General features: G+C 37.1%; 1 protein-coding gene across 2 annotated transcripts in view; it reads left to right on the top strand.

The window, feature by feature from the left end:
* The window catches only part of MED23 (mediator complex subunit 23), a 37,606-nt gene extending 24,107 nt beyond the window's left edge, over positions 1–13,499 (top strand). For both annotated transcript variants that reach the window (XM_066315398.1, XM_066315397.1), the window contains 12 exons: positions 461–585; positions 1,065–1,270; positions 2,217–2,397; positions 3,909–4,079; positions 5,367–5,583; positions 6,373–6,609; positions 7,737–7,902; positions 8,873–8,945; positions 10,084–10,298; positions 10,826–10,946; positions 11,621–11,752; positions 12,394–13,499. In XM_066315398.1, the coding sequence (XP_066171495.1) occupies positions 461–585; positions 1,065–1,270; positions 2,217–2,397; positions 3,909–4,079; positions 5,367–5,583; positions 6,373–6,609; positions 7,737–7,902; positions 8,873–8,945; positions 10,084–10,298; positions 10,826–10,946; positions 11,621–11,752; positions 12,394–12,567 (2,018 nt within the window). In that variant the 3' untranslated portion in view covers positions 12,568–13,499. The remainder of the gene's footprint in view (positions 1–460; positions 586–1,064; positions 1,271–2,216; positions 2,398–3,908; positions 4,080–5,366; positions 5,584–6,372; positions 6,610–7,736; positions 7,903–8,872; positions 8,946–10,083; positions 10,299–10,825; positions 10,947–11,620; positions 11,753–12,393) is intronic.
* Positions 13,500–13,792: the final 293 nt, after the last annotated feature.

Raw genomic sequence — 13,792 nt, 5'->3', positions numbered from 1 at the left:
TCTCAACCTTTGATGAAATCAGCCCAAAGGCTGGGGGAATGTGGCATTCATTTCTACTGCTTAATTGGGGTGGGTTCTTCTGAACAGCCTTTTTGAAGTAACATAAAATGGCATCTGGCAATTTTATATCACTTTCTTCCTCAGGATTTTTTTCTAGAAGTCTAATCAGCAGAAGCTTGTTTTAGTGACATTACAGGAAGTTAAATTTAAAGTGTTAAAATCATGATTGCTTTATTTCTAGCTCAAATCTTATAAATAATTTTCTTATTAATAGCATACAAAAGGTAATATCCAGCATCTTTTATAGGGCAAATAAAGTCAAAGAAAGGGGCTGGGAGGAATCAGACAAAAAAGGGAAACTGTACTGGACTAGAAAAGCCTTGATGTGTGTGATGACAAAAGGAATACCTATAAGAAATAGTTTTGTATGAAATTCTAATACCATCAATCCATTTTCTAGACTTTTTTACAGGCTCTGATTCAATTCAGGGTACTTGGTGCAAGGACATACTGCAGACTATCATGAGTTTCACTCCACATAACTGGGCATCACATACACTAAGCTGTTTTCCAGCACCTCTACAGGTAATAGTTTAGACATGAATACTTTACTATTGGAAATGCAGTGAATTTATTCTCTTAACAAGATCCTTTGCCTTTTGTAGGTTGGTGACATTCTTCCCCTGTCTAGACTGCATTAATCTCAAGTCCCTAAAGAATGCTGCATGATTATAACATTGCCATTTCCTTCGAAATGTGTTAGCTACATTCCCCTTGTGTATTCTAAGGTCAGATTTTGTCAACTGATACTTCTGGTGCAAGGTAGATCAGATGGTTTAAAAAATAAATAAAAAGTTGGAAAGGCCATTTTTTCTTGTGGCAGTTTGTCATGTAGCTTTGTTAGTGACAAAGCAGTCACTGTGGTATCACAGTGAAATAAGAACCTTCCCTAGTAGGTTGTGTGGTACAGGGAAGTAGGAACCCATACAGTGCTAAATCAGGCAAAATTATCTTCAAATGCTTTACTGTGGGCTCTCAGTCACAGCAAAGGCTGCTTTTTTCAGGTGTTCTTCAAGCAGAACAACGTGCCTCAGGAAAGCCGTTTCAATCTGAAGAAGAATGTGGAAGAAGAATACCGGAAGTGGAAGTCGATGACCAGCGAGAATGAGATAATCACACACTTCTCTGCTCAAGGCTCATCCCCGCTTTTCCTTTGTCTCCTGTGGAAGATGTTGTTAGATACTGATCACATTAATCAAATTGGTTACAGGTGAGCTTAAAAACGTGCTATTTCAACATTATTAAGCAGCTTTCTCAGTTCTGAGGGCATAGGCCTTGAGCATTAATAGCTTGTTCTTGAAATTAACTTGGAGCATGCATAGCATGGAAAAAGAGAGTGGAATTAGGTAGTAGCCAGCATGCCATAATAATTGTGCAGTGTTTAAGATTGGTTCCACCATGCAGTGGTCTGCAATGCACATTTTTCCTGGTGAGAAACAAGGATGTGAGGTTTGAATTAAGCAGTTTAATTGTAATAGCAGTGTTTCAGGCAATCTGAAAGAGTAAACAGAAAATCTAAAGCATTCATTTACTTAGCCTTTATACATGAATAAAGGCCAAATATTTCTTTAAGAAAAAAATGTTGGATTAAGATGAAAATTTATTATGGAAGTAGTAATTATCTGATATTTTAAATTTTTTTTCCTGGTAGAAATAGCATCAGTTCCAGCTGTGAAAAATAGATTTATTTCTTTTCAGTCCTTCCTAGGTATGCTGAAGCAGTATTTATGATAGCATGTGTGCAATGAGGAAATAGTGCAGTGAGGAAGTTGTTAATAATACTGTGGCTGTATTAAAGTACATGGCATAGGAAAATAAAGTTGAGTTGCAGAAAGTTGTCCTCAGAGATGTATGACTAAAATTGCAGAAGTAAAGCTTGGGTTCTGGGCAGAATACTGCAGATGAAATTGGTGAACTTGAAGCATTTCTCCTGACTGGTATTTGGACTTTGGAATTCTCTTGCTCTAAACTTCAAGTGTTTTGCTTTGCTTTCGTATTTCCTTCAGTTAATTTAATAAGTGGGAGGGAAATTTGTCGGGTTTTTTGTTCAAAACAATTGTGTTAAAACCTGCTTACTCATATCAAATAGATATGCATTAGAAATGCATTAGAAACTTTAACAATTTCTTGTTGCTTTTTTTTTCCTTTCCTTCTAGAGTGTTAGAAAGAATTGGGGCCAGAGCTCTGGTGGCACATGTCAGGACATTTGCAGATTTCTTGGTGTATGAATTCTCTACATCTGCAGGAGGACAGCAGCTCAATAAATGTATTGAGATCCTCAATGACATGGTGTGGAAATACAATATTGTAACACTGGATAGGTTGATACTCTGTTTGGTAAGTATCTCTTCAGAAGATAAGATCACAGTTCATGCAGTCTTGCCTTCTGACTCATATTTTAGGAGCAATCTTGTAAAAATGGATTGGTCTTAAATAGTGACTATTTGCAAGTCAATAATCAAGTAAAATACTAGAGATAAAATCCCAACTCTTACAGTTCTTTAAATCTTCAGGGAAGCACTTCTTGCTTATTTAATGGCAGCCTGGTATTATTAAATGTTGTAGTGGGTGGTTTGGGTCTCTGCCTCAGAGCTGTGCAGTTATTTAGGATCTGCAGAGGGCCCTGGCCAGGCTGGGTGAATGGACTGAGCCCAGTTGTCTGAAGTTCAGGAAGGCCATGTGCCAGGTCCTGCACTTGAGTCACAGCCCCCTGCAGTGCTACAGGCTGGGCAGTTCTGGGCCCCTCACTACAAGACAGACACTGAGCATGTCCAGAGAAGGGCAGCAGTGCTGGTGAGGGGCCTGGAGCACAAATCTTGAGGACCAGCTGAGGAAGCTGGGAGTGTTTAACCTGGAGAAAAGGAGGCTCAGGGGAGACCTTATCGCCCACAGCTCCCTGAAAGGAGGGTGTAGTCAGGTGGGCATTGGCCTCTTCTCCTATAGAAGTGACAAGCAATAGGACAAAGGGAAACAGCCTCAAGTTGTGCTGGATTGGATATTAAGAAAAATATCTCCATTGAAAGAGTTGTCAAGTGTTGGGACTGGTTGCCGAGGGATGTGGTTTAGTCGCCATCCCTGGAGATATTTAAAAGATGTGTAGGTGTGGCACTTCAGGACATGGTTTAGTGGCACTGCTCAATTAATGGTTGGACTCAATGATCTTAAAGGTCTTTTCTACCCTAAATGATTCTGTGGTGCGATTCCTGCAGCCTCAAAAGGTAGGTAGGATATGGCGTGCTATTCATTCATTCATTCACAAGCATATGGAAAATCTTATACCCATTAGAGTAGTCTTTCATCCTTAGAAATCAGCGTCTTCCATCATAATAGTAAGACAGAAATGGCATTCTCTTGCTTTCTGTGTTATCCTATAAAATAAAGCAATATTCACTTGGAGAGAACTACATTTGCATTCAGTAATTGTCCTTCAATTTTCAGTCTCATCTTAATGTAAATGGTTGGTTGTTTGAATTCTAATTTGCTTTTCTGACTGAACTCCAGTCATGTCAGAATGGCCAGAGGTTAAAAGCAATCTTAACTTCATTGTCACTTAATTGGTTATTTTCAGTAAGACAGCTGACACATAAAAGAGAGCTAGAATTCCTGGAGAAAGTGCTATCACTAGGGAGTTTGTAAGACCTTCTGCCCATTTTCTGGAACAAAAAAATGGAATAGGGATTGAATCTGCCTCTTTTTAATGTCTTCACTTGGAAAGTAGAGTTGAAAGACCATGTATTCACTGTGAATTTGTGTGCAGATGTACCAAATTTGGCTGCCGTGTTTTGGGGCTTTAGAGCAGACAGCAGTGTCAGCTGTAATTTCATGTTATCTGATCTGTTTCATTTCAGGCTATGCGTAGTCATGAAGGAAATGAAGCTCAAGTTTGTTACTTCATAATCCAATTACTCCTGCTGAAGCCTAATGATTTCAGAAACAGAGTGAGTGATTTTGTGAAGGAGAATTCTCCCGAACATTGGCTGCAGAATGACTGGCATACAAAGCATATGAGTTATCACAAGGTATCACAGCTAATAATATTCTTTAATTGCAATAATTTCTGTGGAAATTATATCAGCCATCATTTACAGGACAGCTTTATCGATTTTTAGACTTTCCTAATAAGCCGTAATTTGTTTGGGCTAGTATGAAAATAATAGATCACTGTATGTAATGACTTTGAAATTATAATGCAGTAGTATTCAAAGATAGAAGTAGCTTAAGAATTGGGTGAGTGTTCATTCTTGCTCATCTAAATCAAGTAATTTTGAAATCTTGGTTATACTGAAATTCACTCAGAACAGAGTTTTTGTGCATCAGGGAGAAGGTATTTTGTCTGGTGTTTTATAACTATACCAATAGTTAAACATACATTTTCTTCTAATTATTAAAACTCTTCCATCTTCTGTGTGACAAGAACATGACAGCCTGATACGTTAGGGAGGAGCATTGCTGAGATTTTAATGCTCCTGTAAACATACTGGTTTCTACTGGCTAGAGAAGGATATGCCAATGAGTTGTTCTGTTAAAAAATAAACACTGAGATGGTACAGATACAAACAAATACAAACAAACTGTCATATAGCTCAGTATATGCCATCTAGTTTGATCCAGGAACTGTTTGGTCTATATTAGCCTTCTGACTTGGCTGTACAGTGTGTTGACAGTGCCTAAAAGTGTAAGGGTAGCAGGGAAGCAAATGAGCCTGGGAGGTGCTCTGACATGGCTGCACAGTCACTGCACCTAACCTATCGTATAGAAATTTTAGTCACAGGTAAAACCTAAGTTCAGGCCCTTAGCAGTACCCATCTGTTATTTGGGTATACACTACAGTTATACAATACAGTTCTTTTCCAGGGAATTATTTCATTCATGCTATTTCTAGTGTTCTAATTCAGTGTATGATGGCAGAAGCTTCAAGTAGTGCTGACTTCCCCTAGGTTTTCTTTTCAAGTGTCCTTTCACAAAGGACACTTTAGTGCTGGCTGCTTTCAGCTTTGCTTTGGAATTCTTAATGTTCTTTTATGCCCATTTTGAGTGGTGGTGAACTTTTGTTCTGGGTTGCTGAGTTGTTTGTTTTTTGTTTTTGGTTTTTTTTTTTTTTTTTTAAGATATTATCCACTATTCTTAAATAGCCAATTTAAGTCATAGTTCAGTTTTCTTCAGTAAGCTTCCAGTAAGCTTCACTGAGTTACAGTGTGATAAAGTGGGTTCTGAAGTGTCTTTTTAAAGCAATGTAGATGCTGAATGTTTAATCCATTATTTACAAAGAAAGAGATTTTGATTTTGTTGGATTTCTTTTCTTCCAGAAATACCCTGAAAAGCTGTATTTTGAAGGCTTGGCAGAGCAAGTGAATCCCCCAGTTCAGATCCAGCCCCAGTACTTACCAATTTATTTTGGAAATGTATGCCTGCGCTTCCTGCCAGTGTTTGACATTGTAATTCATAGATTTCTGGAATTGCTTCCAGTGTCCAAATCACTAGAAACTTTATTGGATCATCTGGGGGGTTTATACAAATTTCATGGTAAGTTACCTGTAAATGCAGTCGGCTATATTTCTGTTGTGATCATTATGTTCTCTTCACCTCTTTCATTCATAATGTTCATGTGTTAGCACAACAGTGCTTTCTTCCTTTCCTAAACCCTGTGTACGTTTGCACAGAGAACTGCATTTCCTATATAGTGAATTTCAGCTTACTAACAATGAACTTATTCAGGTATCTCTTGCTAATTGGTGCTTCCTTCACGCCTTTTCCCTTCTAGCAGTAAATACTTGGACCTGTGTCCTGACAAACTTTCTGTTACCAAGACTGAAATAATTGTGAAAAGCAGTTCCTCTCTCTATCCTTAATTAAGATTCAAATACCTTGACCTGATACTGGAATGCTTTTAGAAATGCCCTTTTATCATCATTTTTATGGGTGACATTGCTGTGTTATGCTCAGACAATTTACAGTACTCTTTCTTTACTCTGATTTCATATCTGGATTCTTTTTACCTAATACCTTTTATATGAAGAGTTCATTTAATACTTAAAAATATATTAAAATTACCATTAAATTGTGAACTGTTAGGAATACTGACCTTTGTTCCACTTCTTTTGTTCTGCACAAACACTGAAGTACGTACAAGACAAAGGAAAATCAGTTCTGTACAGTATATTGAAATAAAGAATATGAATTAATTCCTTATGTGCTGTTTTTAAATAAATGCAACTTAGTCTTGCAGGGCTCTTGATTTTAGTTTTATTTGCCACAAATAGTGATGTTGGAAGTTACTTCTGGCTTTTATTGTTTTCCCTTTCTCCTTGGCAGACCGGCCAGTGACCTACCTGTACAACACTCTTCATTATTATGAGGGGCATCTGAGAGACCGCACAAACCTCAAGAGAAAACTCGTTCATGCCATAATTGGCTCTCTCAAAGATAATCGTCCACTAGGCTGGTGTCTGAGTGATACTTACCTCAAATGTGCCATGAATCCCCGAGAAGAAAATCCATGGGTTCCTGATGATGCTTACTATTGCAAGCTCATTGGAAGACTAGTAGACAATATCCTTCTAAAAGTTTGCTTTAAGTAAGCTGTGACAATGTCTTACAGCTTCATTTCATCAAAATATGAAGTTCAGTTTCTTTATTCTTCTAAACAGGGATGTGCTGTCTTAGTAGATATCTTAAAAGAATATGGTGAAAGTCAGGTAGAATACAGCTGTATAAATATTTCACTGTTTAAGCATCACTTAGAAATACAGTTATTCATGTTTATGCTTTCTGAATTGAATTTTGGTTGTTGAAAAAAATAAGCTTGATGGAAAGCGTGAGTATTTAAAGAATTTTTTGAAAATGAGGTTACTCATTATTACTGAGTACTGAGTTACTCATTATTACTGTTTTCTAATACCGTTTATTAGTATTACTGAGTATGAAATATTGCGAGCAGTGCCACATTTAAGATGTGGGAATAGCTGGCAAATTAGAGAATAGGAATCTTCTTGGACTTTGGCTTCTTTCTGGAGCTGCTTTACAAGAGGTAACCAATTTTCAGGATGTTACAAGTTCTTTCACTCCTCCTGAACTTCCCTTTCTTAAATGTGTAACTAGAAAGAAGTCTATTTGGTGTCTCCAAAGAAAGCTAAAATTATATAAACTGCTTTTATGCAAATGTTAACTCTAGAGAACTTTTCTGTATGTGTTTCTAATAAATTAGTCTTGTTTGGGAAAGTGGAATATTTTCTGAGACTAAGCAGGGGCTCCTTTTGCATAAGCTGTCACCCTAGAAGTCTGCTAAATCTTAGAGAGGCAAATTAATGGTTTCCGAATATAGGAGTAGAAACTTCCTATTATTTATATTTTCTCCTCTTGGAAGCAGGCAGTAAATGAGATGGTTTGTGTTGTTTTTCCACCTCTTAATCAGGGAAGTTTATCCTTTGTGTGGTTATGTGTGTGTAATATATTTATAGCCATGTATTCATGCAGTTCTTCAATGATTATCAGCATCTTACATTCATACTTCTGTATGTGTTGTTTTGTTTTTTTTTTTTAATGAAACGCGGCTGTTCTACTTGTTTTCAATAATTTTCAGTTCATTTTAGTATGTGATGTATGCATCAGTTTTTAATCACTGTGCTGCTTATACTTGTCTGTGTTGGGGCAGCATTTTTTTCCTTAACCATTGCCACCTATGGCAGGCAAATCACCTGGTCCATTTCCAAATTGTGACTGGAGATTCAATGAGTTTCCTAACCCAGCTGCCCATGCTCTGCATGTTACCTGTGTTGAGCTCATGGCTCTGGCTGTTCCAGGGAAGGAGGTGGGCAATGCTTTGCTGAATGTTGTGCTGAAGAGGTATGTTGGCTTTCTGAAATGGTTTTCTGCAATATATCATACATAATTTGAGATTGCTAAGGTAGCATGTGATATTAATTTTCTAATTTAAAAAAAAGTGTATATAGGTAACATTTTATATATAAAGTATTTTTGGGTGACAAACAAGGTGACAGGGATCAAGCAGAAAAATCATGTGTTAGATTCCTATGGTGTATTGGATTGTGTGCTTCAGAAATGGTTGATGTGGCATGATGCCCATATGAGTTTGAGGTAAAACCTCACACAGGCAGAGGTCTTACCCATTGGGTTCAGCAAGAAAGCCTGGAGAACGTCTGTTCTTTCAGCTATGCTGAGAGGAGGACATCTCATCAGCTGATATCACAGCTTTTTTGAGTGCAAAGAAGGGGGCAGGAATCATTGGCAGGACTCTGAATCTTCCTGATGCTGATGTAGATCACAGGTGCTTTGAAAGAGTGGTGTGCCAAGGCTGACCTTTTATCACGACGCATTAAATTTGACCCATAGCTGCTTCTTGGGCAGCCACTGAAATAAACTGCAGTGAGAGACAGGACCTGCTATTCTTGCAGCCATTCAGTTAACATCACTGAGCAATGACAAAGTGGAATTACTTTGGTGCAGCCTCATTCAGCTTAGTGATATATTATTGTTAGCTCTGTTTGGGGCATATAGAGGGAAGGAGTCAATAAAGGGGCAGACCGTCCTTCGGCACTAAAGCTTGAAGAAAAATTTCAAAGCCTTTGAAGGAAACCTGCTACTAATGCAAAACACCCAAATAAAGTTTTGCACACAACATCCCAATAGCATTTGTACCATCTTTTGGCTCTTGTAAATACCTGTGTGTGTTTTTGTAGTTCTCTCAACTTGACAAACATTCTTGGTGTAAGTAATGTGGTCTGTTAGATGCATGAGAAGCACAAATTGCATTTGTGTACTTCGGAGCTTTAGTTTTTGTTTTCTTTTTCTCTAGTCAGCCCCTGGTGCCAAGAGAGAACATCACAGCTTGGATGAATGCGATTGGACTGATTATCACAGCCTTACCAGTGAGTCAATATGTTGTATTTTAAAATTAAAAAAAAAATATTCTTCCATGAAACATTTATCATCTTTCTAGACTACATTGTAAAACACTTACAGCCAGCATCTATAGATTGCACAGCAAGCTATTTACAAGGCTGTGTGCATGTTTGAGAAAAATCTACTCCTCCAGCATAGAAAAATTGACCAGGTGTCTTGTTTTTCTATTATGTTTTGAGGCCAGGATGAAAAGAAGTAAATCACTTCTGTTTAAATATATTGTTAATCTCGTGTGTAGTATTGAGAACTGGAGCTATGTAATAGGAAGATCTGCAAGGTTATTTTTTGATTAATGCTTGTGCTTTCACACCTTGTAGTTCTTAAACCATGTAAATGAGATGTGGCTAAGATTGCAAAAGGAAATGTCTGCAGTACTGTAGTTCGTGCATCAGATATGATACAAATATTATATTCCGAAGATCACTTTTATCTTCTGAACATCATTACTCTTGGTACTTGACAAAGACTGCCTGAGTAATTTTGATCTTCCCATACCTGTTATTTATGTGTCACAGCTGTCCTTCCCTTGTAACCTCTCCTCCCCAATAAAATAGTTCCTCTTCTTGAAGGGAAACCAACAAGAATTTAGTGCTTATTATTTTTATAATGTTTCTTATTCTCCCTGTTCCCGCTCCTTGCATCTTCATCTATATTCTTTGTCTTTTGTGCCTTTTTTTGTTTCCTGTTTCTATCTTCGTTTTTTGGTCTGTTTGTGCCTGCACTTAGAAGACAAAATTCTCAGACCTCTTCCACTAAGGCTTTTTGCCTTGTCTTTGCTTCTTTTAGAAACCTTTATGTCAGGTGATTAAATAATTAAATCAATGAGATATGTGTTGGTAATGCCACACCTGGAGTGTTCCTACCCCTTAATACGGATGCTTTCTGTATTGTGTGTCATCAATTTGCATCTTCCTGATTATCAGCTACCATTTATATACCATATGTCATTTAAAACAGTACATATACATATGTATTTATATATACACATTTTAGAAATGCAATAATAGTAGAAAGAGATAAGGAGGCGTTGTCTTAAGTGATGTTCCTTTTATAATTCTGAATTTTTGGGTTTGTTCTGTTATTTTGATTTTTTTTTCTCCCCAGGAGCCATACTGGATCGTTCTCCATGATTGCATTGTGAATGTCATCAACAGTCCCAGCTTGACATCGGAGACAGAGTGGGTTGGTTACCCATTCCAGCTGTTTGACTTCACGGCATGCCACCAGTCTTACTCCGAGATGAGTTGTAGCTACACTTTGGCTTTGGCACATGCAGTCTGGCATCATTCCAGCATTGGACAGCTTTCTCTCATTCCTAAGTAGGTGTAATGATATTTGATAATGTAATTTGTCTTTTAAATTCCACACATAAGATAGATAACAAAGCTCCACCTGTAGCACTTGATCCAGCAAATAAATATGTACAGGGGAGCTCCAAGACTTGCCAGATGGATCACAAGGTTTTTTCCAGCTCTTTCTTCCATTGACATAAGTTTGGTTGTCTGTAGGCTTTAGGGCTGTCATGTGGTGTGACTGCCTTTAATAAGCCTTTTTAAATCTAGGTTAGCTTTTATGCTTTTATTAATTTAAATTTTTCTTAAAGCATGGACTGTAGCATATTCCTAAAGCATCAACTGAAACCATTAATATTACTCTTAATTCTAGAGCTGCCCTGAAATAATACGTGGAATAGCTCATATTTCCAGAGGCACACTGTTTTTTCTAAAATAAAGGTCTAAATCTGTGAGAGAGGCTGTGATGTTTTGGCTAGAATTTAGTACAGGTGAAAGAAATAAAGAACCCCAAATAACCAAACAGCTGATGTAGTACATGTCTCATACTACAGGTTCCTCACGGAAGCGTTGATACCCATTGTGAAAACAGAGTTCCAGTTGCTCTATGTTTACCACCTCGTTGGTCCTTTCCTGCAACGCTTCCAGCAGGAGAGGACACGGTGCATGATAGAGGTAAAAGTCTGGCTTGTGATTTGCTTTATACTGTATGGATTATTTTACCTGTGCAATTGACTCATGAATCAGAATGGGATTTAATAAATATTAACCTTAATAAATATCCAGAATTAAATTCTGTACAAAGTAAACAGTGATTGCAAGGATCTGAGTTGCTGAGTTGGTATTCAGCTTACCCCGTTAACTGAAATCTTGTTGGATAAAACACCTAGTTCATTTCTTTAAGCAAGAAAAGAAATAACCCGCCAGAAATATGAAGCAATAGATGATTTCTTTGGCTCTCAAACTGCTTTCAAAATATACATCAAACTTTCTGCCTGGAAGGGAGTATGCAAGAGGTGAATTGTGAAGATGGAGGAACATGAACTGTTTCTTACATTTATGTCAGTATGGATAAGGTTAGGGGAGGAAAAAAAGAGATGGAGCTCACCAGTAGGCAGATGAGCTGAAAAATGTCAGATATCAGAGATCCTGCTGGAAAGAAGAGCTTAACTTGGGAATCATATAGTGAAGTATAATGGCATGACTTAGTCGTGTCCATATGTCCCTGTAAGAAAGTAAATTGTTAGGAATCACAGCTGCTTAAAAAGCAGTACATATTTCTTATATTGTTAATCTAAAGCATTTTAATACCTGTTTTCATCTGGGCTGCTCTTTGTGTCCATGAGCAGATTGGAGTAGCGTTTTATGAAATGCTCCTGAATGCAGATCGGTACAGCTCCCACCTGAACTACATGGATCCCATCTGTGATTTCTTGTATCATATGAAATATATGTTTACGGGTGACAGTGTGAAAGACCAAGTAAGTAAAGAGCAGATATTGATACTTTAGTTATATTTCTTCTCATATAGTAATTTAATATTTTTGTGAACTATTTTTCATAGGTATCAGTACAACAAATTGCTTAACAGTTTATTAGTCTCTATATACAAAGTAGGAAGCTGGTGCAGGAAAAGCTTCAGATGGAGTAGATTAGATATCTTAGATTTCAAGATTAATTATGTAGTCTGAAATTTAAGATACAGCTTCAGGGTGCTTTAAAAACTATTACTAGAGCTGTCACTAGAAATAAAGCTGTTGGATATGTCATAACTTTTATCCATTTAAATCTATTTCTTTAAAGTTTTGCTTAATTTCTGATTCAGTAGTAGTATAATTTAATGTGACAAAAGGGATATTTCATTGATGTTCAGTGAAAAATCATTCACTCAATTTATAACAGTATGCACTTTTAAAAATGTCAGTTGTGTGACTTATTTAAGATTGGTTTTCAGAAGAGGTCCAAAAGTTAGCATTTTAAATTAAATATTCTTGTAAATACATCTATTTACTATATCTTTTTCCATTTTCTGTTGTGCTAATGTAATGTTTGTGTACAGTAGTGGCATGTAAAAAACACTCCTGTTTTTTATCGAGTGCATTTTTTTCTTTTTTTAAAACAGGTAGAGAAGATAATTTGTAATCTAAGACCAGCCTTGAAACTTCGGCTGCGCTTCATAACGCACATCAGCAAGATGGAGCCAGCTGCTGTGTCACAGCAGCCCCTCAGCAATGGGTCCCCAGCACAGCAGCCCAGCCAAGTGCCTGTCAATGTGGCTTTACCTGTAACCCAGTGAAATGAGGTGCTGGGCTGACCTTGGTGTGAAGGCTTTCTCCTCTTGCTCAGTGAAGTGAAGCAGTGTCTTGTCTGAGATCCGGGATGCTTTATAAAAGGATAGACAACCATGTACAGCATTTTGCTTTGATTTCTTTTGCATCATGAAGCTGCCTAGCTCTGCATGCCAATCTTCTTAGCTATTTATGCTAGACACTAGATGTTGCCTTTTTCTGAAAGCAATGAGTGAAGATCCTCTGTGAGCAAATACATGGATTTCTGAAGAGTTTACCATATTCTGCTCCCTGTCCGGGGTTGAGTTATCTGGATTTTTCCTTTTTTCTGCCTGTGATATGAAAGAACTCTTGAGTGTGTAAAACTGTTTTAAAATTTGGGTTCTGCCTTATTAAAAATTTCTATTTTTTCATCCAACAGAGGAATTAAAATCCTTTTTTGTCTTTTGGGCAGACAGTTTAAGCCCTTATACAGAAACACTCCTAGACAGAGAGATTGCATCAGTTTTATTGAGTTAATTATGACATCTTTCCAAAGACTAAGAAGGAAACTTTGAAAATACTTGTAAATTTTGTGTGTACAGATTTCATTAAACACACCTCAATGGGTTTGATGTAATGTCAGTTACTAGACTGTTGGATTACACCCCAGAGGCTGTCTCAAATGAATCTATTAGAAGTCTGCATGTTCACTTCAAGCTGTGCTGGTTCATATTTGATCTTTCCTATTTGGGAAATGGTGTAGTTTTTATTAAGTCAATCACATCAATTTTACTGATCTTACTGTATTTTGGATTTGTATAATATTCTGCTTTAGGATTTATGTGTACTGGGCTCAGCAGTACAGGTTTTGATAACAGAATTGAAAGGCTCGATGTTTTGTAAATATTCATCTTTTTGGACAAATTTTTAATTAAAAAAACTCCACAGTTTACAAGTCGGTACTAGTATTGTTAAGTTTGTTTTCCATACTCATTACCTTAAAAATAAGAACTGACCATAGCAAGGATAATTTCATGTCCCAAGTTCTCTTATCAGCTTTGCATTAATGACAGTTTTAACACATTACAAATAGAGTCCAGATTAATAAACCCAAGTCTGATCTGATTTATATATCTCTAAAAATTTAACAGTTATGGAAATAAGTTGCTGACTCAGCAGGTGAAAGTTCTTTAGTCGGCTGTTTTGCTGTTGTCGTACTTGGATCCTAAATTCTGCCAAGTGTAATTTGAG

The sequence above is a fragment of the Sylvia atricapilla genome, chromosome 3 (assembly GCF_009819655.1).
Source record: "Sylvia atricapilla isolate bSylAtr1 chromosome 3, bSylAtr1.pri, whole genome shotgun sequence".
In the NCBI taxonomy this organism is placed as follows: Eukaryota; Metazoa; Chordata; class Aves; order Passeriformes; family Sylviidae; genus Sylvia; species Sylvia atricapilla.
The sequence above is the reverse complement of the archived record's forward strand: the minus strand, read 5'-3'. Positions and strand labels throughout refer to the sequence as shown.